Below are 26896 nucleotides of genomic sequence, written 5' to 3' on the forward strand. Positions count from 1 at the left end.
CTTTTTCACGCAGAGGGTGGTACGTGTATGGAATGAACTGCCAGAGGATGTGGTGGAGGTTGGTACAATTGCAACATTTAAGAGGCATTTGGATGGGTATATGAATAGGAAGGGTTTGGAGGGATATGGGCCGGGAGCTGGCAGGTGGGACTAGATTGGGTTGGGATATCTGGTCGGCACGGATGGGTTGGACCGAAGGGTCTATTTCCATGCAATACATCTCTATGACTCTAATTAGTTACAGCAGTGAGGAGTTGAGCCTCAGACAGGGTTTGTGCCTCTGCAAAATTAGGTTATCATATTTGGAAAAGAAACAAGTATACAATTTATTCAGGAGGCATGGATTAAGGGGAGGAAAATGATCTTAGTTCCTCCTTCAAAATACTGTCCAGCATATCTGCTGAAAGCTCACCTATGTGGATCATTGACAAGAAATGACCACGCTTGGAACACTTACCGGCACTTAATGTGGAGGCTCATAACATTAGGAATAACCATTTGCTGATGTGTAAAAACGCGAGTGGTGTCCAAAAAATGATCTCATTGGGTAATGACTCCTTCAAGAAAAAGGCAGAGGCAAAAGCTTGATCCACAACAAGTCCAACATAGGGTTGGCACAGCAGCTCAGTGGTTAGTACTGTTGCCTCACAGCAGCATGGACCCGGGCTTGATTCCAGCCTCGGCCGACTCTCTGTGAGGAGTTTGTAAATTTTCCCCGTGTCTGCGTGGGTTTCATCCAGGTGCTATGGTTTCCTCCCAAAGTCCTAGGATGTGCAGATCAGGTGAATTAGCTGCGCTAAATTGCCCAGTGTTCAGGAATGTATAGGTTAGGTGCATTAGTCAGGGGGGAAAATATAGGAGGTGGGGGGAATGGGTCTGGGTGGGTTACTCTTCGGAGGGTCGCTATGGACTTGAAGGGCCTGTTCCACACGGTAGGGATTCTGTGCTTCTATATGTTTTAAAAGGGCGGCATGGTGGCTCAGTGGTTAGCACTGCTGCTTCACAGTGCCAGGGACCTGGGTTCAATTCCAGCCTCAGGTGACTGTGTGTGTGGAGTTTGCACATTCTCCCCATGTCTGCACGGGTTTCCTCTGGGTGTTCCAGCTTCGTCCCAGAATCCAAAGATGTGCAGGTTTGGTGAATTGGCTAAGTTAAATTGCCCATAAGGTTCAGGGATGTGTAGGTTAGGTGCATTAGTTAGGGGTAAATGTAGAGTAATAGGGTAGGGGAATGGGTCTGGGTGAGTTACTCTTCGGAGGGTCGGTGTGGACTTGTTGGGCTGAAGGGCCTGTTTCTGCACTGTAGGGATTCTATGATTAACCTTTCAAATTGTTCTCATTGGAGTTTAGAAGAATGAGAGTCACCATTTATTGAACCCTATAAGATTTGTGGAAGCCTTGACAAGATAGATGCAGAGTGTTTTTCCTTCTATGGATAATGTAAACCAACTGCATTATCTTCACACAAAACCACAGCAGTGAGCTTCCTGATAGCATGGCTGCTACTTTATAAATCGCCATAGTGGCTTATTTTGGTTGATTACTGAAGAGGATATTTTTATTCTAATTTCATCCACAAGACAACATTTTTGTGTTAGACACAATTGCAGAAGCACTGAAACTATGATACCAATATATTCTTTGCAATTCTGATCTTAAGGGTGGGTTATCCCATTTATTTCAAATGCTAACATCTCTACCATTTTACAGCAAGGATTGAACTCCACACATAACTTACTAAAATAACATTTTTGAGCCTTATGCTTTCATGTTAAGCAATTAAATTTTTAAAATACCTTTAAAGTAATTTGTTAGAGATGGCAAACAACTGACCAGGAACTTCCTGACTTTAACTTGACTCCAAAGTCAATCCTCTAAGATTCATAGCTTTCATAGCAAGGTGAAAACATTCGGACCAATAATGCTCATTTAAGTCTCTAAACCTACTCTCTTAGGACAGTCTCAGTATTCACAGTAATAGCAAAACGATACATGAGGACATAAAATAGGAATACAATAATTTACATAATAAAGTTAAAGGAAAAAATCAAAAACCTCAAGACCACAGCATAAGGTACAGGAGCAGAAGTTGGCCATTCAACCCAGTGAGTCATCTTTACCATTCAATGAGATCATGGCTGATCTAATAATGTCCAAATCCTCTTTCATGCCTTACCTCAAAAACCCTTCATTCCCTTGATTAAAAATCTATCTCAGCCATGAATAAATTTAATGGCCTGCCTTGACAGCCATCTGCAATATAGAATTTCACAGATTCACTGCCCTCTGAAAGAACAAATTGCTCATCTGCTGTAAATGTGCAACTCCCTTTTATGAGATTATGCCCTCTGCTTCCAGACAGTATCAGAAGGAAAAACACTCACTCTGCATCTATCTTGTCAAGGCTTCTATTGAACCCTACGAGATTCATAAAGGGTGCCTCTCGTTCTTCTATGAGAATAAGCCCAACTGTCTCAACCTCTCCTCATAAGACACCATCTCTCCATTATCTGGATCAATTTAGTGACTCTTCTCTCGACTGGCTCCAATGCCAGTGTCTCTTTCCCTTGTATAAGATAGACCAAAACTCTTCACAATATTCTAGCTGTTGTCTGACTAGTGACGAATATATTTTTAATGCAACCTCCATATTTTTATACTGAATTTCTTTTGAAATAAACATTCCATTTATGACTTTCATTATTACCTGAAATTGAAAGCTAGCTTTTTGTGATTTATGCATGAAGACTTCCAAATCCTTGTGTGCTGTAGCTTTCTGCAATCTTTCTCCATTTAAATAATATTCAGTTCTTCTATTCTTCCTGTCAAAGTGAATAAAATCTATGCTCTCAGTTCCCATTAGTGGAGGCTTGAGAATCTGTTTTTCTCTCCATCATTTGAAGATTTTGAGTACCTCTGTCAAATCTCCACTCAAGCTTCTCTTCTGCAGGGAAAGCAATTCTAGCTTCTCTAATCTATCCACTGCAACCATTCTTGTGGCCCTTCTCTAATGCATTTGCATTCTTCCTTAAGTGAGGACTGGATGAAATATCCTATTAAGGCGGAACCAGAATTTGTACAGGTTTAACTCCCTTGCTCTTATATTTCATGCTTCTACTTATTAAGCCTAAGATCCCATATATTTTATCACTCCCACCTGCATTGGAACATTTGGGTTCATATTTTTACAAATCACCAAGTCCTTCTTCTCCTGCACTTTTAAGATTGAACACTTTATTTTATATGACATTCTTTCACATTCTTCCTACCAAATTGAATCTTTTCTCATTCCTCAGCATTAAATTTCAACTGCCACTTGACTGATCATTCCATCAACCTATGTCCGTTAGAATTTTGGCACAATCCTCCTCACAGTTCACAATTTTTACGAGTGTAAATCATCTATCATTTTTGAAATTGTCCTCGGTACACTAAAGTTTAGGTCATTGCTATATTATCAGAAAGTCGCCTAATACCAACACCTGGAAAACTCCACTACAAACGTTCAGTTTGAAAAATAATCATGTACCACTACTATCTTCAGCTACTCAGCTAATTTTGTATCTATATTGATACTGTCACTTTTACCCCATGAGGTCTAACTTTGCTCACAAGTTTGGCATGTTACCTTTTCCAATTTCTTTTGGCAGTCAAGATTATTCTGAAGGTGGCAAGGGTGCAAAATGTACTCTCGGTGAGGAATTTCAACAGCTGTCACCAAGAGTGGCCGAGCAGCAGCACTCCTGATTGAGCTAGTCAGGTCCTAAAGGACATAGCTGCTAGACTGGGTCTACAGCAGATGATGAAGAAAACATTCTTGACCTCATCCTTACCAATCTGCCAGCTGAAACAGCAACAGCATTACCCTCATCTATCCTCCCTATACCTTATCAAAAACTCAAACAGATTAGTTGAATGAGATTTGCCATAAAACAATCATTGATGTTCCTTAATTAACTCATATTTGCCTAAGTTATTTTTAATTTGGTCCCAATCATTCCTAAAAGCTTGCCCACCTCAAAGGTTCAAATGATTGACCTGTAGTTTTTGCACTTACCTTCATGACATTTTTGAACAAATGTATAACATTTGCAATTCTCCAGTCCTCTGAATTTGCCCTCCCACCTCACTGCTTCGAAGGAGGATTCAAAGAATATGACCAATAACTCATAACTGCATCTTCCCCTTCTTTCTAAAGACCATTTGCTTTTCTTTTTCTGTGTTTTTGATTATGGACTGAAATGTGAAAATTCAGCTGCTGTTGACAGCCCACAGGGTCTCATGGATGCCCAGTCTTGAGTTGCTAGTTCTGTTAAAGTCAGTCCCATTTAGCATGATGATTGTGCCACACAGCATGATAGAAGCTTTGCTCAAGGTGAAGACAGAACTCTGTCTCCAAGGACTATAAGGTGGTCACTCTTACCAATTTGGTCACAAACAGATGCATCTGCAGCCGGCAGATTGGTGAGGATGAGATCAAGAATGTTTTTCTTCGCCACCTGCTGTAGACCCAACCTAGCTATGCCCTTTAGGACCTCACCAGCTCAATCAGTAGTGCTGCTGCTGGGCCACTTGAGTGACAGTCTTTGAAATTCCTCATCAAGTACATTTTGCACCACTGCCAGCTTCAGAATACTTGTTTGCTGCTCCTGAACTCTTTCTTCCTTAGATACTTCCTGGCAATTAAATATTCTTATCCTATATTGACCATGCCCCTTTTCACAGCCAGCCCAAACCTATTGTTACAATGATCATCGCTCCTACATGTTTCCCTACTGACAGTTGGTGTACTTTTCCCAACTCATTTCCAAGAACTAGGTTCAGCATGGTCTTCTTGGTGAACAGGGAAGACCAGAATGAACAAATTTCTCTTCTCTCATTAATAATTGTTGTCCTCCTTTACGCTTTTATACTGTACTAATACATTATAATCCATCTGACATTTTTTGCAGCTCTGTGTAATTTCCTTTCAAAATCTCTTCATCCACATTTTTCCCCCTTAGTCAGTGATTTATGGATTGCACAGAGCATTATTGATTTTGGGTCCAAAACAAAAAGAAGATCCTGTTATAGAGTCGTACAGATGTACAGCATGGAAACAGACCCTTTGATCCAACCCGTCCATGCCGACCAGATATCCTAACCTAATCTAGTCCCATTTGCCAACACTTGGCCCATATCCCTCTAAACTCTTCCTATTAATATACCCATCCTGATGCCTTTTAAATGCTATAGTTGTACCAGCCTCCACCACATCCTCTGGCAGCTCATTCCAGACACACACCACCCTCTGCGTGAAAAGGTTGCCCTTTAGGTCCCTTTTATATCTTTCCCCTCTTAGCCTAAACCTATGCCCTTTAGTTCTGGACACCCACCCCAGGGAAAAGACCTTGTCTATTTATCCTATCCATGCCCTTCATGATTTTATAAACTTCTATAAGGTCACCCCTCAGCTTTCAATGTTTCAGAGAAAACAACCCCAGCCTATTCAACCTCTCCCTATAGCTCAAATCCTCCAATCCTGACAACATCCTTGTAAATCTTTTCTGAACCCTTTCAAGTTACACAACACTCTTCCAATAGGAAGGAGACCAGAATTGCACGCAATATTCCAAAAGTGGGCTAACCGATGTCCTACACAGCTGCAATATGACCTCCCAACTCGTATACTCAATGCTCTGACCAATAAAGGAAACCATACCAAACGCCTTCTTCACTATCCTATCTACCTTTGACTCTACTTTCAAGGAGCTATGAACTTGCACTCCAAGGTCTCTTTGTTCAGCAACACTCCCCAGGACCTTCCCATTAAATGTATAAGTCCTGCTCTGATTTGCTCTTCCAAAATGCAGCACCTCGCATTTATCTAAATTAAACTCCATTTGCCACTCCTCAGCCCATTGGCCCATCTGATCAAGATCCCATCGTACTGAGATAACCTTCTTTGCTGTCCACTACACTTCCAATTTTGGTTTCATCTGCAAACTTACTAACTATACCTCCTATGTTCACATCCAAATCATTTATATAAATGATGAAAAACAGTGGACTGAGCACCGATCCTTGTGGCACATCGTTGGTCACAGGCCTCCAATCTGAAAAGCAACCCTTCACCACCACCTTCTAACTTCGAGCCAGCTCTATATCCAAATGGCTAGTATTCCATAAGATCTAACCTTGCTAACCAGTCTCCTGTTCTTGGAGTCATCCTTTACAAGAATGTTGCCTGGGTTGGAGTCATTGGGGCGGCACGGTGGCTCAGTGGTTAGCACTATTACTTCACAGCACCAGGAACCAGAGTTCGATTCCTGCCTCGGGCTGTTTGTATGGAGTTTGCACATCCTCCCCGTGTTTGCATGGGTTTCCTTCCGGTTTCCTCCCACAATCCAAAGATGTGCGGGTTAGGTGAATTGGCCATGTTAAAACTGCCCATTGTATTCCAGGATGCGTAGGTTAGGTGCGTTAGTCTGGAGTAAATGTAAAGCAGTAGGGAACGGGTCTGGCTGGATCAGTGTAGACTTGTTGGGCCGAAGGGTCTGGCTCCACACTGTAGGGATTCTATATCCTCTCTCCAGCACTGAAGTGATCTCTTTATTAGAGTCATAGAGCTGTACAGCATGGAAACAGACCCTTCGGTCCAACTCATACATGCCAACAAGATATCCCAACCCAGAGTTTGGGAGAAGATTTGTAGCTTGGGTGCTCATTGTTGTTGTGGTTCTGTTCGCCGAGCTGGGAATTTGTGTTGCAGACATTTCGTCCCCTGTCTAGGTGACATCCTCAGTGCTTGGGAGCCTCCTGTGAAACGCTTCTGTGATGTTTCCTCCTAGGAAATTCCTAGAGGCATGGCACTCATCCACAGGTTCAATCAATAAGCACATCGACCTGGACCCAATATACCGACCACTGCAGCGGACAGCTGGAACTGACAACCAGAGCGGCAGATACAAACCACTATAAATGCCAGAGGTAACATCACAGAAGCGCTTCACAGGAGGCTCCCAAGCACTGAGGATGTCACCTAGACAGGGGACGAAATGTCTGCAACACAAATTCCCAGCTCGGAGAACAGAACCACAACAGTCCCAACCCAATCTAATCCCACCTGCCAGCACCCAGCCCATATCCCTTTGCCACCCCTCCTTTCCTTTCTTCCTAATCTTTCCACATTTCCACACGTAGCACAGCAACTCTTTATTACTTTCCCTCTTCCTGTGCCTTCATCTAATAAATTGCTATTTCCTATTCTATTGCTTTCTACCTCAGCCAATTCTCTGTCCATCTTGATGTTACAGATCATTGTATAACTAACTACTTACCACCATCTTAAACCAAAGGTAACTCATTATAGAAGTAGACTAAGTCTAAACTCATTACTTATCTACAAAATTGAAGAGCTAAGTGTAAACAATTTCTCTGGTTGAAGGTTTGTTTGGCAGAGAAAATCTCATTATCTCAAGTAATAGCCATGCTCAACACATTCCCCCTCCGTCCCAACAAATTAAAAGCCCAAGTAATTAATTCAAGCAAAGAGGTCAGCCATAGAATCAGCAAGGCAATAACTGGAATCAGCAAATGAAATACAGAAGTTGAACAAGCTGACATTATAAGTGCCATCTTTAATAGTACAGTACACTGCAAATCCACAGCTGCAAGTGTGAGAATGGGTGGGTTGTGAAATGCAAGCAACTGTTGCAGTACTGACTAAAATAAGTAAATGAAAAATCCTTATACGGTATGACTAAAGGATGGAAGCTGCCTTACTAGCAACACATCCAAAAATAAAATACGGGCAAAAAGTTTATGCAAATTCATTTTTGCGAATAATCATTTTTCAATAAACATTTTCCCAGTTAACAGCTGCCCACTGTTGTTTCCAGTTGGTGAAATGAAAAGGTAGTGAGGGAGTTGATTCAGTCAGTCAATCTCCATGACCTTGTTTGCGAACAACAGTCATCAATTACTCAGAAGTACTGCCTATAAACAAGATTATATTCATACAACGAAAATGTATCAGCAGAGATTCTTTACTCAGCAATTCCACCTGCTCAGCCAGCCTACAGTCTCAACTATTAACAATACTCATCATCTAGAAAATGTGTGTTGAAATTGCTATTAGCTAGCACAGGAGACCCTCTAGAATGCTCAGAATTAAGCTATTATCAAACCAAATAGCAACTCCAGAATCTCTCTCTTATTCTGTTCCAGTAACTGAAATTCCCACATATCAACAGGAAGTATATTCTCATAATTTGCATTCTGTACCTACCTTTAAAAGACATATAGCATTGTCAGATGTGCGAGTTTACCTTTCATGGATTAAAATATCAGTGCAGACACCATGTTTTATAGAACAAAGTAAATCGCAGAAAGACAGAAAAATCAACTCCTTCCATGTATCTAATTATGACAATCAGGATATATAGAAACTCAGCTCAGTTTGGGCTAGTCTATGATGTTCCCCATCTTCATCAGCTCAGTGACTGCACAATAGCTTTGGACAATATCTCTTACACCCTCAATTTTGCTCAAAAGAATACCAAGTTTCACCACATATCTGTCATTCCTGAAGAAGGGCCTGTGCCCGAAACGTCGAATCTCCTGTTCCCTGGATGCTGCCTGACCTGCTGTGCTGTTCCAGCAATAAAGTTTCAACTCACCACATATCTGTCCCTGTATAAGATTAAACATTTGTAACAAGTAATGTCTGCACTTTTGTGGTGCAGTGGTAGTGTCCCTAGCTCTGGGCCAGGAAGCCTAAATTTAGGTCCTACTTGTTGCAGTGATGTGTAATGAAATCTCTGACAGGTTGATTAGAAAATAGCTGGAGATAAGGTTCTTTTAAACCACTTGGGCAAAGTCAGAGATCGTAGAATCCCTTATGGAAGCAAGCCATTCAATCCATCGAGTCCACACTGATCCTCCAAAAAGCATGCCACCCAGACCCACCTGACTTCTCCATCTCCTGATGCTGCCTGGCTCGCTGTGTTCTTCCAGCCTCCTGCTTGTCTACCCTATCCCTATAACTCTTCATTTCCCACGGAAAATCCACAGAGCCTGCATATCTCTGGACACAATGGTAAACTTTAGCACAGCTAATCCAACTAACCTGCACATCTTTGGACTTTGGGAAGAAGCCCACGCAGACATGGGGAGAATGTGCAAACTCCGTAGAGACAGTCACCAGTTGGAATCAAACCTGGGCCCTGGCGTTGTGAGGCAGCAATCCTACCCATTGAGCCACCCCATATTTTATTTTTATTTTAGCACTGAAAAAAACATTGCTCCAAATTGTTGATATCAGTAGCCACATCTTTTACTATCCTGAGAGTGTGAAGAATTATCCACAAAGTGCAGGACTGAAATCACGTGTATAGAATCACAGGATTTTACAGAACAGAAGGCCATTTGATCCATTGTGTCTGCATCAGCTCCTGAAAGAGCTACCTACCTAGTCGCATTCTCCAGCTCTATCTCCACAGCCCTCTACATTCATCACTTTCAAATATATATATAGCTCTATTTTCAATCCTCCTATGGTATCCGGCTCCACCATTCTCCCAGAGAGTGCGTTCTAAATCCTAACTCTTTACTCTGATTAAAGAGGTTTCTCCTTACCTTGATCCCTGGTCACTGTAAATTAGACTAGGTAGAGGCGGCAAAATCCCTTCCCTGTAGAAATTTAGTGAACCAGCTAAACTGTTAAAAACAATCCAGAAACTTTTATTTATTGGTGCTAGCCCAAAATTATCAAATTTATTGCCCCAATAGGATTTGGGATTTTTGGATTATTCATCCATTATCACAACCATTAGAGCAACAAACCAGGTCAGGATTATTATATGAGGACATTTGTGGAAACTGCACCTGTATTCCCTAGAGATTAGGCACATGAGGCAATCTATCTCACTGATTAAGAGGCACTGAGATAGGATGAGAAAGTGACATTAACAAGATAATCAGCCACGATACAGAATGCATGGTGGGCTTGATGGATTCTTAGAATTATAGAATCCCTACAGCATGGAAACAGGCCCTTCGGCCTGACAAGTCCTCACTGACTCTCCAAAGAGTATCCCACCCAAACCCATTCCCCATTACTCTACATTTACCCCCAACCTACACATCCTGAACACTATGGGCAATTTAGCATGGCCAATTCACCTAACGTGCATACCTTTGGATTATGGGAGGAAACCGGAGCACCCTGAGGAAACCCTCACATACACAGGGAAAATGTGCAAACTCCACACAGTCACCCAAGGCTGGAATCGAACCTGGGCCCCTGGCGCTGTGAGGCCGCAGTGCTAACCACTGAGCCATTGAATGGTCTAATTCCGTTCCTAGATTCCAACATATTATTCTATCTTCTCTGTCAATTGCACAGAATGTCATCTCTGCTTCACGTATCAATCACTTGGTTTCACTAAAGCATGCAAAACAAACAGCACTGTAATAGACAGTACTTCGGAGTTATTCAATGTGGTGGCTCCCCTCAGGGTGAAAACACCATGAAGCCCACTGAACCTTCCACAACTCAAGTTGCAATATGAGTGAATGTCATTGAAAATTTTGAACCAAAAAGCATTCCCCAAAGCCTTGCCTTCTTCCTACAATTTACAGTTTTAAATCTCAAATCGCAATCTTACATGTCTTTATGTACATCATACCATTGCACACAACAATTAATCTATGAAAACATCTAAGGCCCAATGCAAATATGCTGAAATTTCTTGCTGACATCCGTCAACTTGCAGAACTCAAAGCAGGCTCTATTTAAAAAAAAACAGCAAACTGCGAGAAAATACCACTGTATTCATAAAGTTGATAATTACCTTGAGCATCCTGTTCAGCTTCCAGAAGCCTTCGAGCCAAAAGTCTATTCCTGAGATTGCGTCGTACCCTTGGTGCACCTGCTGGACGATCTTCATTAACAGGTCGAGGTCTTCCAACAGCAGCCACTACATTTCGCTGTTGGTTCTGATCTGCTGAGGTAACAAAGAAACAAACAGAAATCTTTAAAATTTGTTTACCATTTGCATCATACATTCTCAAACTGTACCGGCAAAATAAGAGTGATGAATCATCAGAATCTATTTTGCCAAGAGATCAAAATTCAAAACAAAATCAATAGTTCATGAGTCAAACAATTCTAGACATTGAAAACTGATTTTTGTTGAAGGATATTTACAGGAGACACAAAAAGACTGGTGTTTGACACTACAGGGGCCACTAACACACCAGTAATTTGGATTATCTTGAAACAGTGAAAAGTTAACATGATAGATAATTAAAATACTATATTTTGTGATGAGCATTTTCCAAAGTTATTCTTATGATCAAGACTGATGGATAACCCAAAAGAAACATATTGAATTCTGAAGAAAAGTCAAAGGCTTGACATGTTAACTCTGCTCCTCTATCTACAGATGCAGCAGTCAGCTGAGTATTTCCAACTTTTCTTTCAAATAACTAGCATGTTGCACTAATCAGAAACCATCCTAATATTTTTGTCTAAGCCACGAGTGTCAACTGTTCTCACATTTCTCATAACTGAACATTTCACAATTATTCCAAAAATCACTCAAATGACACTAATTCATGAAACCTTTTCAATTTACATCGCGAACAGGAAAGTGTCCAATAAATACTATTCTCTGGGGTATACAATAAAAAGTGTTGAGAGAAAACCATGCTTTATTCAAAATGAAAGGGTGAAATAAAGAGACAATGCTTGGATCTGTGTACAGTTATGAAAATACTGAAAAGACGCCTGAAACAGGGGCTATTTTTCTGACAAAATGGCCATGACCAATGGAAATCCAAAGTAAAATCCAGTGGCCGGTGAAACGAAAGTTCTGCTTTTCCATTAAAGGGATTTTGTAAATGTGAGTTTTCAGTGTCAGAGAATTATGCTTTGGGACTTTGACCCCATGTTCTCTCTAAAACCAACCCTTTGACCAAGCTTTGCATGTTCCCACGCCCCCTCCAAAACTCAAACACTTGGCTTTGTATCAAATTCTAACATCACTGTGCAATGCCTTGGGATAGCTTTCTATATAAGTGTTTGGTAATGACAACATGTAAATATTCACTCAAAGTACAAACTTTTGTATATAAAATGAACTGTGCTTCACAATTTGGAGATGCCGGTGTTGAACTGGGGTGTACAAAGTTAAAAATCACACAACACCAGGTTATAGTCCAACAGGTTTAATTGGAAGCACACTAGCTTTCGGAGCGACGCTCCTTCATCAGGTGGTAGTGCCTGATGAAGGAGCGGCGCTCCGAAAGCTAGTGCTTCCAATTAAATCTGTTGGACTATAACCTGGTGTTGTGTGATTTTTAACTTTGTGCTTCACAATGCAATTGAAAATGTTTGATACAAAGGCATTTTTTTTAATGATAACACAAGATATCAATGCATATTCCCATTCAATACATGAGAAATAAGATAAGCTGACAGCACAAAGCTACAGTACTGCACACCTTTGTGGCTATGACTGAGACTTGGCTGAGGGATGGATAGTTCATCAACTTCACCAACACATAAATCGCATCATCCTCCGCTATTTCCGCCACCTATAAACGGACCCCATCACCAGAGATATATTCCCCTCCCCATCCTTATCCGCTTTCTGTAAAGACCGTTCCCGCCGTGACTACCTGGTCAGGTCCACACCCCACCCCCCAACAGCCCACCCTCCCCTCCTGGCACCTTCCCCTGCCACCGCCAGAATTGCAAAACCTGTGCCCACACCTCCCCCCTCACCTCAATCCAAAGCCTCAAAGGAGCCTTCCATATCCATCAAAATTTCACCTGCACTTCCAAACGTCATTTACTGCACCCGTTGCTCCTGATGCAGTCTCCTCTACATTGGGGAGACAGGACACCAACTCGCATAGCGCTTCAGAGAACATCTCTGGGACACCCATACCACCCATGCCTTGCTGAAATCCATATACAGCACATAAACCGATTTACTCTCATCTACCTGTTTGGTCACTTTGTCAAAAAACTCAATAAGATTCGTTAGGCACGACCTACCCTTCACAAATCCGTGCTGACTGTCCCTGATCAGATTATTCTTTTCTAGATGGTTATAAATCCTATCTCTTATAACATTTTCCAATACTTTACCAACAACTGAAGTGAGACTCACTGGTCTTAAGTTACCAGGGTTGTCTCTACTACCCTTTTTGAACAAGGGAATCACATTTGCTATCCTCCAGTCCTCAGGCACTATTCCTGTAGACAATGATGATTTGAAGATCGAAGATCAAAGCCAAAGGCTTGGCAATCTCTTCCCTTGCTTCCCAGAGGATCCTAGGATAGATCCCATCAGCCCAGGGGACTTGTCTATTTTCACACTCTGCAGTATTTCTAATACCTCTTCCTTGTGAACCTTAATCTCTTCTAGTCTAGATGCAAGTATCTCTGTATCTTCCTTGCCAACATTTTCATTTTCCATAGTGAACACTGTCAAAAAATATTTATTTAGTGCTTCCCCTATCTACTCTGACTCCACACACAACTTCCCACTATTATCCTTGATTGGCCCTAATTAAGCTCTTGTCATTCTTTTATTCCTGACATACCTATAGAAAGCCTTAGGGTTAACCCTGATCCTATCCACCAACAACTTCTCATGTCTCCTCCTGGCTCCTCTGAGCTCTCTTTGAAAGGTCATTCTATGCAATGCATCTTGTAGATAGTACACACTGCTGCTGAGCGTCAGTGGTGAAGAAAATGAATGCTTCTGGATGGTGGTGCCAATTAAGTGGGCTGCTGTGTCCTGGATGGTGTTTAGCTTCTTGAGTAGTGTTGGAGGTGCACCATCCAGGCAAGTGAGGAGTATTCCATTACACACCTGATTAATGCCTTTGGGGAGGCTTTGGGGAGTCAGGAGGTGAGTTACTAGCTGTACTCAGCCTTATGTTTTGCACTGATGTGCTGGGGTTCCCCATTATCAAGGATGGGAAAATTTGTCCAACACCATTTTTGGCTGGATGGGGAAGGACTGCAGCGTTTAGATCTGATACGTTAGTTGGGGTTCACTTTGCTCTTTCACTTGCTGCTTATGCTTTTGGGTTGTGCTATAAACATCTGAGTCTATGAGTCTAATTAAATAACAACAGACAGCAGCAGAGGAAACCATCAGAAACTGAATTAATCCAAATGATTCTTAATATTTATTCAGTGCAAGCTACTGTTTCGATTTCTGCTTCTAAAAGAATCCCTTCCACCCAGCAAATTCTCATATGTGCAACATGCTATATCCAAAAAGGTCTCCCAAACTCCCATGTCATTCTTTGGATGATTGCATGTTCACGCCCTATAGTTACCTCCTAACTGACCTAGGGAAATTGTATTTTTTCCCCAATTTGATGTAAAGAAAATTATTTAACACTAAGTTTTTTTTCAAGTAAAATGTTATTACTTTGGTTGCATAATGAAAGCCATTTATTGCTGGTATATATTCTTCTGAATCCTCTCCAAGGTCGATTCTAAAGGCACCAAAACTGCAGATCACATTCTAGTATAGTCAAACTATATATCTGCAGAGAGAAATGTTAGTTTATATTCTTTCACAATGACAAGGATGTGCACTACAAGATGAATGGAAATGTATGGTCATTACCAATCCCTCCACAGACCTCGATGGTAACATAAAAGCATTTTAAAATGAGATGACACTGTCTTACAGCCCACTACCGAAACCAGGGGAGAAATGTACAATTGTCAATATATAAGTGGAAATAAGCACAAGTCACTGAGTTAAAACTGCAGGCCAGATGGCAAAAATATTTTGATGTTTAGATTAGATTAGATTACTTTACACTGTGGAAACAGGCCCTTCAGCCCAACAAGTCCACACCGACCCGCCGAAGCGCAAACCACCCATACCCCTACATTTACCCCTTACCTAACACTACGGACAATTTAGCATGGCCAATTCACCTGACCTGCACATCTTTGGACTGTGGGTGGAAACCGGAGCACTCGGAGGAAACCCACGCAGACACGGGGAGAACATGCAAACTCCACACAGTCAGTCGCCTGAGGTGGGAATTGAACCCAGGTCTCTGGTGCTGTGAGGCAGCAGTGCTAACCACTGTGCCACCGTGCTGCCCTAAAGGCTTGTCTTAGTGACTAATCACTGGCCTGAAATTTTAATTTTATGTCCTATCTCCATAGATATTGCCTACCCTGCTATACATTTTCATAATTTTGTTTGTATTTTATATTACATGAAACTATTCTTATTTACTGAATCACAAAATTGTTACAGTGTAGGAGGCTACTCAGTCATTATACCTGTGCCTGCTTTCCAAACGGGTATCACAAATTGTCGTATTCTCTGGTCTTCTCCCCTCAAATTCCAATCCATTTCTTTTCAAATTTCTCATGTCAGTAATTTTTTAAAACCCACAATATATTTAAGGTATCGTTTTTGTCGGTGTCCAAAAAAATCTTTTCTTCTTGAAAAATTGTCCAGGTGGGTGGGGGGATGTGGTCAACTGATTTGGAGGGGTGCAAGAAAAAGCATTGCAAGTAAGAAATTCTTTGAATACTTGAAGATTACTACAGAAAGTGTTATTCTTTTATTTCATAGAGAGAGTGGAAGCTTCAATTTGTAACACTGAAGTTTTCAGTATTGTCAGAACCATGGCCTCAACGACCATTTTAAAAGTCTGAAAAGTCTGACGAGTGGCAAGATCAAACATCAACAGAGCATCATAATGGATGTCACAATAAACTTGATGAGGTTTATGGTCAAATGAAATACAAAAATATTTGCCTGAGAAACATTGGTCACTAAGGAAGCAAAGAAATTGACAAAAATCTTCAAATATTACACAAATTTCTACATGTTTAGCTTCTTCAAACCCAGATTCAAACTGCCAAATTACTGATAATACTAGGTCACAAGAGTAGGCCATTCAGCCGCTCAAACCTGTTCCACCATTTAATGGCCTCATTCCATACACGTGCCTTCAGCCCAAATATCTTTGCTTAATAAAGATTAAGATTTAAAATTAACTAATGCAGTTTGTGAGAGTTGCAAACATTTACTGTCCTTTATGTAAAGAGGTGCTTCCTAACATTTTTCCTGAATGGTCTGGGTCTCATTCTCAGACTATGCTCCCTAGATCTTGAATTCCCAGCCAAGGGAAACAGTTTATCTTTACCCTTTTCCTATTAATATTCTGAAGATTTTGATCAGTTAACATCTTAACCTTCTGACTTCAAGAAACTATTAGTTTCTGCAGCAGAGACACTGAAGAACAATTCATATTATTACATAACAAGCCGGGGTCATTATATAGGTCTAATCAGTAGATCTATAGATATATTCCAGCTGGGCTTGTTTGAATCACTTGACAGAGTTTAAGGGGAACTTTCTATAGCTTTTTCTTGGTTCTGTTGTTGCTTTGTTGCACTCGAGTTAGGGGAGGGGAGGAGCCATACGGAAGTGTTTAGCTAAAATGCACTGGCTGCCATGGTGCACAGGACAAGCTCAAAAGCTCAACAAAATGCACCAACTGCTCTTTTCCTGATCATCAATTTCATATTTGGACCGTTAAATAGTGTTTAAAATGTATGCATTCAAAAGACAACATTCTGAAAAAATCTAAAGGCAGCCTTAAAAGTCATCACATTGTTACATTATTTGCTTATGCCATATTTATACTTTGTGGATTTCTTTAATAACAACACTAACTGCCTGCTTCCTGGTTGTCTAGGCCTAATATACAATGAATGGCTGAGGATCCTGGGATTTAATTCATTAGAATTTAGAAAGTTGAGGGGAGATCTAATAGAAACTTACAAGATAATGCATGGCTTAGAAAGGGTGGACGCTGGGAATTTGTTTCCATCAGGCGGGGATACCAGGACCCATCGGCACAGCCTTAGAATTAGAGGGAGTCAATTTAGAACAGACATGAGAAGACAGTTCTTCAGCCAGAGAGTGGTGGGCCTGTGGAATTCACTGCCTCGGAGCGCAGTGGAGGCCGGGACGTTAAATGCCTTCAAGGCAGAGATTGGTAAATTCTTAATCTTGCAAGGAATTAAGGGCTACAGGAAGAGTGCGGGTAAGTGGTGTTGAAATGCCCATCAGCCAAGATTGAATGGTGGAGTGGACTCGATGGGCCGAATGGCCTTACTTCCACTCCTATTTCTTATGGTCTTGATAAGACTTACTGGATAGGAAGAGCACAAGGAGCTAGAATTAGTTTCCTCTTGCCATTTAAAACAATTTGCAGAAGTTCAATTTTAGGAAAGACCACCATGCATACAAATTGAATAAAATGAAGTAGACAAGCAGGATGCTGGAAGAACACACAAGCCAGGCTTGGAGAATAAAACAACCCCAGCTTATCTAGTCTCTCCTCTGGCTGAATTCCTCCAGCCCAAGCAACATCCTGGTGGATCCTCTCACACCATCTCCAGTGCAATCACATCCATTGTATAGAAGATTGTTACACCCATTCAGTAGAAAGTTTGCATTATTCAAACAACATCCACAATTCATCAAGCACGTTATAGACAATTCATGTTGACGGAATGTGCATTGTATTAGAACGAATGACCTGTAGCTGTAATATTAAGAGGGACATTGGTCTATCTGTCCATAAATTCTTGAAAGGCAGCAGGATAGCAGATAAAAGGTGGCTACTCCATCCAAACTCCATCCAAATTGCCTTTGTCAATCAAGGCACTGAATAGATGATAAAAGTAAATTACTGCAGATGCTGGAATCTGAAATCAAAAAAGAAAAAATGCTGGAAAATCTCAGCAAGTCTGGCAGCATCTGTGAGGAGAGAAAAGAGCTGACGTTCGAGTCTAACTGACCCTTTGTCTAACTGACTTGCTGAGATTTTCCAGCATTTTCTCTTTAGGTCACTGAATAGATGAGCAAGGAGTTTATGATGAAGCTGTATATAACAGTACAGGTCGTTCTGGTATAACGCATGTTTCATTCGTACAAATTACCCATAACACGAGAAATGAATTATGGACATGGTTTGGATAATGCAAACTTTCTACTGAATGTGTATATCGATTTTCTGTAGCAATCTACTATAGTACGATTTTCTATGGCAGTTTTCCAAAGCGTGATTTTCTATAATGCAAGTTGCAGATGTAGGAAATGTTTTGCAATAACATGAGAATGAGAAGGAAAAGAATTGGGCCCATTAGAGATACAATGGACTGAAGTGATTCCCATGTCAATGAGTCTATAGAAGTTTTTAGAATATGGAATTTGGATGGAGTAGCTCAACTGTTGGAGTAGCTCCAACCAAAGTTGGAGTATTGTGCAGTTCTGGTCATCACACCATAAGGCGGATGTGATTGCACTGGAGATGGTGTGAGAGGATCCATCAGGATGTTGCTTGGGCTGAAACAATTCAGCTAGAAGAGAGACTAGATAGGCTGGGGTTGTTTTATTTTCCAAGCCTGGCTAGCTGGGTTCTTCCAGTATCCTGCTTTGCTTTACTCAGAGCAGAGAAGGCTGGCGGGACAGGTTGGGTGTTGAATGAGATGCACAAAATTCTGAGGGCATAGACAAGGTAGGTAGGGAGAAATCTTTCCCTTTAGTACAGGGGTCAATAACCAAGGGGCTCAGTTTTAAGGTAAGGAGAATAGAAGAAAATGTTTTTCACCAAAAGGGTAACAGGAATCTGGAACTCACTGGTAGAGGCAGGCCCTCAAAACATGCAATACGCTTTTAGATGAGTTTTTTTTTTAAATCACATAGTTTATAAGTCTAACGGACAGGTAGTGGAAAATGGGATTAGAATAAATAGATGTTAGATGACTGGTATGGACATGATGGGCAAAATGACCTTTTTCCATGACATTAAAAACTCAGACTCTACTTAAAGCAAATTATTTGGAATTGCTTTATGAAGTATTTACAGAACTGAAACAGCCCACTGAGACCCAGGCCAGTGCTTCACAGACTCTTCATTTTAGCCAGTTTACCTATCTATTCATTTCTTATTCATGTTGCTCACTTAACATTTGTTGAATGCATTTAACTTATTCATTTGAGCTACTCCTCCAAATTCCATATTCTAAAAACTTCCATAGACTCATCCATATGGGAATCACTTCGGTCCATTGTATCTCTAATGTGCCCTATTCTTTCTCTCCTTATTCTCTTGTTATTGCAAAACATTTTCCTTTATTCCACCTGCCAACGCTTTTTCATGCACTTAGGGTTTCTTAATTTCCTTTTCAAGGTTCACCCTGCACTTTTAGACTCCTCTAGCGACTGACAAATGAACTCAGTATCTGCCACAAGCTGTTTTCCTGTCATAACCTTTCGTCTTTTGACGTTCAGGGTTCTCCAGTCTTGGTGTGACCTTTTACTTTACAGGAACATATCTGCACTGTACACTCGGTATTTCCTCTTTGAATGTCTCTTGCTGCTCTGATACAGTCTCATTTGCAAGTGACAGCTCCCAGTTGGGCCAAATGTCATCTCAAACTGAGCTTCTCCCCAATTTAGAAATATTATTCATGGCCCAATACCACCCTTTTCCATGACTTTCCTAAATCTAATGGAGTTATAGTCACTATTTCCAAAACACTCCCCAAACCATATGCTTTCCACCTGCCTGTACATTTCTGAAAATTACCTCCAAAACTGCCCCTTTCTTGTTCAGCTTTCTACACACTGCCTAAACATGCCCTGGATGCAACTTAAGAATTTTTCTCCCTCCATGCCTTGCACACTAGCTCTTTCGCAGAAAATATCTGAGTAGTTAAAATCCCCTGTTACTGCCTTGTTATTCTTAAACTTTTGAAACTGATTACATATTTGATCCTCTATCTCTCCCCAACTGTTTGAGGGCCAATGATACAAATTCAATAGCGGTTGTCCCTTAAATATATTTTATTTCTACCATGTGGCCTCATTATTTTGTTTATCTCAGTCAAACAACCAGAATCATCAAACTCTATCACATTAAAGATATTTAGTTTAAGAGTTCTAAAATGTTAATTATCTACGTCAAGTTGTGATATCAGACTTCAAATTTGATAAATCCGTTCTGCTGCCGGTCTGTCTACACCTGGGACTTCACTGCTCCTTTAAACCTCACCACCATCATTCCTGAGACTCTCACAGGTCTGTCTTCAGTCTCTCTGAGTAAAGCATTTCCACCTGAAATCCCTATCTAGTTGTTTTTTAGGGGTTTTTTTGGAGCAGTCGATGGTGCTCTTGCCTCAGAAATCAAAGATCCAGGTTTGGTTGTACCTCAGAACTTGATGCCAAGGAAAGAAAATTCATAATATAGCCAAGTAGGTTGAGTGTTAACTTCTAAAGACTACCAAGACATGATGATGGCAGGTGGTAAGACAGACTAAGATTCCTGGTCAATAGTGTAATGGACAGAACACTAAAGCCTCCATCGTCACTGGTTGCATACTATAATATGCAAAGTGCCTTTTGCCACAGCAACTCTTCCTTGTTGAGTGACCTGTTAACATTTCATTATAATATACTTACTGTCCCCTTGCTCTTCCTTAAACGATAGTAACTTTTTATGTCAATCCAATTAATCCCCAAAATCTCAAATCTCCATCAGTTCACTCATTGTTCTTACAGAATCATGGAATCCCTAGCGCAGAAAGAGGCCATTCGGCCCAGTGAGTCCACAGTGCCCCTCTGAAAGGCCTCCCACTCAAACCAAGCTCCCTATCCTATCCCCATAATCCTTTATTTACCATAACCAATGCATCTAACCTGAACATCTTTGGCCTTCTTTCAGAAAGAGAGAGTTTAAGGCTATTCAGTCTTTGCAAAAAAGTATAATTTCTTCTCTCAGTTTTGATTTCATTCCATTACATACTTTTGCCCCTCCTTCAGTCCTTTATTTCATAAATCTGTTTTTATTAGAAATCAGAATGGTTCAGTGCTTCAGCTATTATAATCAAGGTTCTAAATAAGTTTCACGTAGAATTTAAAAGGTGGTGACTCTATCGCTCTAGAAATTAAACCATTGCTTTGTTCAAATATCTCCAGCTTTTACTTAATTCAAGTTGCAATTTCCCACTGGGAATGACTGCAATTATGCTTAAATTGCCTCCCACACAAAAAGTTATTAGCAGGAAAAGCCTGTGTGAATCATTGTTTGAAAAAAGCCACCTTTTATGAAAACATGGCTAAAAAGATATTTATTGAGGTTTTCTGTCATGCACTCAAGTTGAATGCAAGAATACCAAATGGAAAAGGATCACAGCATTTATAGCACAGGAGAAAAGGGTGCTGTTTGGTTCACAAGTCGATGCTGGTGGACCATCGTGGTGTCGCAGGAAAGCAACTATAGGCTGATTAAGCCCTGTTGTAATTCAAGAAAAAAGCAAGGCTCAAATACCTTCCATTTCTCTAAGGAGAGAAAACAGATTCCAGCCCATTAACATCTATCACTTCTGGCAAATGTAAAAGAAGCCATGTTAGGAGCTGAACTGACATTTATCAAATGTCTAAGAGCTACATTAACAAGCAAATAACATTCTTTCAATTGTTTATTCATTCAGCAATAAATGAAGCAAAGTATAAAACTAGGGAAGTGTTGCTGCAACAGTACAAGGCATTAGTAAGAGCAGAAAATGTGTTGCTGGAAAAGCGCAGCAGGTCAGGCAGCATCCAAGGAACAGGAGAATCAACGTTTCGGGCATAAGCCCTTCTTCAGGAATTAATAAGAGCACACAATTATGGTGCCCTTACTTGAAGAAGATATAGTTGTATTGAAAGCAGTTTACAGGAGGTTCAAAAGTTTGATTCCAGCTCACCTCATGAAGAGTTAAAAATCACACAACACCAGGTTATAGTCCAACAGGTTTATTTGGAAGCACTAGCTTTCGGAATGCTGCCCCACCTGAAGAAGGAGCAGTGCTCTGAAAGCTAGTGCTTCCAAATAAACCTTTCGGACAATAACCTGGTGTTGTGTGATTTTTAACTTTGTCCACCCCACTCCACCTTATGAAGAGAGGTTGAGCAATTTAGGCCTTTTACTCTCTGGAGTTTAGAAGAAAGAAAGGAGACTAATTTAAGTTTATAAAATGCCGAAGGCAGTTGACAAAGTAGATGTAGAAGGGATATTTTCTCATATGAGGCAATGTAAAATGAGGCAATTTTTTTAGATAAGGAGTAGGTTTATTGTGAGATTTTCAAAAGGTGACACTGAGAACAGTTCAAGGTTACTTAACAGTCGATTCTAGACATTGAGGTAGCCAAGGAAGAACATTGCTACCTTCACACTGCTAGTGAGACAATGATACACACAGGCATATGCTGACACACAAGCAAGCTCCATGTTAAACTGCGCTGCCGTTCAGGTGGACTACTGAGAAAGCAATTAACCTGCATTGCTTAGTCGTGGTTCAGGCAGAATTTGATCTTGCTGAACAAGGGCAGTTGTTCAAAACATCAAAAAAAGGGGGGCAGTACCAACTCAGCAAGATGAGCTTTGTGTGCTTGTGGGCAAGTGCTGCAATGTATTTTCCAGAATCCAGGAAAGTATATACTCTGGAAAATAAGCTGACATAGCAGACTGTGACAAGATGTTAAAGCAGTCCATGATGCAGTACTATTTCTTTGTTCATTCTTGCAATCTGGGCATCATTGGCGAGGCCAGAATTTAAATGTCTATCCCTAAATACCTGCAAGGAGGTGGTTGGTGAGCTTAGAGTCATAGAGACGTACAGCACAGAAACACACGCTTCAGTCCAACTTGTTCATGTCGACCAGATATCCGAAGGTAATCTTGTCCCACTTGTCAGCATTTGGCCCACGTCCCTCTAAACCTTAGAACATCGAACAAAGAACATTACAGCGCAGTACAGACCCTTCGGCCCTCGATGTTGTGCAAATCTGTCATACCAATCTGAAGCCCATCTCACCTACACTATTCCATGTACATCCATATGCCTGTCCAATGACGACTGAAATGTACTTAAAGTTGGCAAATCTACTACTGTTGCGGGCAAAGCATTCCATACCCTTACTACTCTCTGAGTAAAGAAACTACCTCTGACATCTGTTCTATATCTATCACCCCTCAATTTAATCTATGCCCCCTCGTGCTTGGCGTCACCATTCTTGGAAAAAGGCTCGCCCTAACCACCCTATCTAACCCTCTGATTATCTTATACGTCTCTATTAAGTCACCTCTCAACCTTCTTCTCTCCAACGAAAACAGCCTCAAGTCCCTCAGCCTTTCCTCGGAAGACCTTCTCTCCATACCAGGCAAAATCCTAGTAAATCTCCTCTGCACCCTTTCCAAAGCTTCCACATCCTTCTTATAATGAGGTGACCAGAACTGTACACAATACTCCAAGTGCAGCCGCACTAGAGTTTTATTACAGCTGTTGCATAACCTCATGGTTCTGGAACTCGATCCCTCTATTAATAAAAGCTAAAACACTGTATGCCTTCTTAACAACTCTGTCAACCTGGGTGGCAACTTTCAAGGATCTGTGTACCTGGACACAGAGATCTCTCTGCTCATCTACACTACCAAAAATCTTACCATTAGCCCAGTACTTTGCATTCCGGTTATTTCGACCAAAGTGAATCACCTCATACTTGTCCGCATTAAACTCCATTTGACACCTCTTAGCCCAGCTCTGCAGCTTATCGATGTGTCTCTGTAACCTACAACATCCTTCGTCACTATCCACAACTCCACCGATCTTCGTGTCGTCTGCAAATTTACTAACCCACCCTTCTACGCCCTCATCCAGGTAGTTTATAAAAATGACGAACAGCAGTGGACCCAACACCAACCCTTGCAGTACACCTCTAGTAACTGGACTCCAGAATGAACATTTCCTATCAACCACCACCTTCCGTCTTCTTTCAGCAATTACTGATCCAAACTGCTATATCTCCCACAATCCCATTCCTCCGCATTTTGTACAATAGCCTACTGTGGGGAACCTTATCGAATGCCTTGCTGAAATCCATATACACATCAACCGGTTTACACTCATCTACCTCTTTGGTCACCTTCTCAAAGAACTCAATAAGGTTTGTGAGGCATGACCTACCCTTCACAAAACTGTGCTGACTATCCCTAATCAAATTATTCTTTTCTAGATGATTATAAATCCTATCTCTTATAACCTTTTCCAACACTTTACCAACAACTGAAGGAAGGCTCACTGGTCTATAATTACCAGGGTTGTCTTTATTCTCCTTCTTGAACAGGGGAACCACATTTGCTATCCTCCAGTCCTCTGGCACTATTCCTGTAGACAATGACGATTTAACGATCAATGCCAAAGGCTCAGCAATCTCTTCCCTGGCTTCCCAGAGGCTCCTAGGATAAATCTCCTTCGGCCCAGGGGACCTATCTATTTTCACACTCTGCAGGATTTCTAATACCTCTTCCTTGTGAACCTCAATCCCACCTAGTCCAGTAGCCTGTATCGGAGTATTTTCCTCGACAACATTGTCGTTTCCTAGAGTGAATACTGTGGAAAAATATTAATTTAGTGCTTCCCCTATCTCCTCTGATTCCACACAACTTCCCACTATTATCCTTGATTGGCCCAAATCTTACTCTCGCTATTCTTTTATTCCTTAAATACCTATAGAAAACCTTAGGGTTTACCCTGATCCTATCCGCCAACAACTTCTCATGTCTCCTCCTGGCTCTTCTGAGCTCTCTCTAGGTCTTTCCTGGCTACCTTGTAATCCTCAAGCACCCTAACTGAGCCTTCACATCTCATCCTAACATAAGCCTTCTTCTTCCTCTTGACCAGAGATTCCACTTCCTTTGTAAACCACGGCTCCTGCGCTCCACAGCTTCCTCCCTGCCGGACAGGTACATACTTATCGAGGACACATAGAAGGTTTTCCTTGAATAAGCTCCACATTTCTAATGTGCCTGTCCCCTGCAGTTTCTTTCCCCATCCTGTGCTTCCTAAATCTTGCCTAATCGCATCATAATTGCCTTTATCCCAGCTGTAACTCTTGCCCAGTGGTATACACCTATCCCTTTCTATCACTAAAGTAAACATAACAATATTGTGATCACTATCACCAAAGTGCTCACCTTCTTCCAAGTCTAGCACCTGGCCGGGCTCATTACCCAGTACCAAATCTAATGTGGCTTCGCTCCTTGTTGGCCGGTCTACATACTGTGTCAGGAAGCCCTCCTGCACACACTGGACAAAAACTGACCCATCTATAGTACTCATACTATAGTATTCCCAGTCAATATTTGGAAAGTTGAAGTCCCCCATGACAACTACCCTGTCTCTCTCACTCCTATCGAGAATCATCTTTGCTATCCTTTCCTCTACATCTCTGGAACTATTTGGAGGCCTATAGAAAACTCCCAACAGGGTGACCTCTCCTTTCCTGTTTCTAACCTCAGCCCATACTACCTCAGTTGACGAGTCCCCAAACATTCTTTCTGCAGCTGTAATACTGTCCTTGACCAACAATGCCACACCTCTCCCTCTTTTACCATCTTCTCTGTTCTTACTGAAACATCTAAATCCTGGAACCTGCAACAACCATTCCTGTCCCTGCTCTATCCATGTCTCCGAAATGGCCACAACATCGAAGTCCCAGGTACCTACCCATGCTGCAAGTTCACCAACCTTATTCCGGATGCTCCTGGTGTTGAAGTAGACACACTTCAAACCAACTTCTTGCTTGCCGGTGCCATCTTGCGTCCCTGAAACTTGATTTCGGACCTCCCTACTCTCAACCTTTTCTATACTCGAACTACAATTTTGGTTCCCATCCCCCTGCTGGATTAGTTTAAACCCACCCCAATAACTTTTGTGAATTTCCCCCCCAGGATATTGGTATCCCTCTGGTTCAGATGAAGACCATCCTGCTTGTAGAGGTCCAACCTACCCCAGAAAGAGCCCCAATTATTCAAGAATCCAAAACCCTCCCTCCAGCACCATCCCTGCAGCCACGTGTTCAACTCCTCTCTCTTGCTATTCCTTGCCTCACTAGCACATAGCACAGGCAACAAACCAGAGACAACAACTCTGTTCGTCCTAGCTCTAAGCTTCCATCCTAGCTCCCTGAATTTCTGCCTTAAATCCCCATCTCTCTTCCAACCTATGTTGTTGGTGACTATGTGGACCACAACTTGGGCTGCTCCCCCTCCCCCTTAAGGATCCCAAAAACAGGATCAGAGACATCACGAACCCTGGCCCCTGGGAGGCAACACACCAACCGTGAGTCTCTCTCGTCCCCACAGAACCTCCTATCTGTCCCCCTAACTATGGAGTCCCCAATGACTACTGCTCTGCTCCTCTTCCCCTTCCCTTCTGAGCAGCAGGGACAGACTCTGTGCCAGAGCCCTGTGCCCCATTGCTTTCCCCTGGTCAGTCGTGCCTACCCAACAGTATCCAAAACGGTATACTTATTGTTGAGGGAAATGGCCACAGGGGATCCTTGCACTGCCTGCCGGTTCCCTTTCCATTCCCTGACTGTAACCCATCTGCCTTTTTCTTATACCTGAGTGACTACCTTCCTGTAACTCCTCTCAATAACCCCCTCTGTCTCCCGAAAGATCCGAAGTTCATCCAGCTCCAGCTCTAGTTCCTTAACACGGTTTTCGAGGACCTTCCTTTTTATAGTCATAGAGATGTACAGCATGGAAACAGACCCTTCGGTCCAACCCATCCATGCCGACCAGATATCCCAACCCAATCTAGTCCCACCTGCCAGCACCCGGCCCATATCCCTCCAAACCCTTCCTATTCATATACCCATCCAAATGCCTCTTAAATGTTGCAATTGTACCAGTCTCCACCACATCCTCTGGCAGCTCATTCCATACACGTACCACCTTCTGTGTGAAAACGTTGCCCCTTAGGTCTCTTTTAAATCTTTCCCCTCTCA

General features: G+C 41.7%; 1 protein-coding gene across 4 annotated transcripts in view; it reads right to left on the reverse strand.

The window, feature by feature from the left end:
• The window catches only part of LOC122556226 (DDRGK domain-containing protein 1), a 99549-nt gene that overhangs the window by 30078 nt on the left and 42575 nt on the right, over positions 1-26896 (reverse strand). For 3 of the 4 annotated variants that reach the window (XM_043702986.1, XM_043702849.1, XM_043702922.1), the window contains one exon: positions 10835-10987. In XM_043702986.1, the coding sequence (XP_043558921.1) occupies positions 10835-10987 (153 nt within the window). Of the gene's footprint in view, positions 1-10834; positions 10988-15318; positions 15407-26896 lie in introns of those variants that run through there. The other variant, XM_043703044.1, reaches the window with a different exon arrangement.

This window comes from Chiloscyllium plagiosum, chromosome 1 (assembly GCF_004010195.1).
Source record: "Chiloscyllium plagiosum isolate BGI_BamShark_2017 chromosome 1, ASM401019v2, whole genome shotgun sequence".
Taxonomy (NCBI): Eukaryota; Metazoa; Chordata; class Chondrichthyes; order Orectolobiformes; family Hemiscylliidae; genus Chiloscyllium; species Chiloscyllium plagiosum.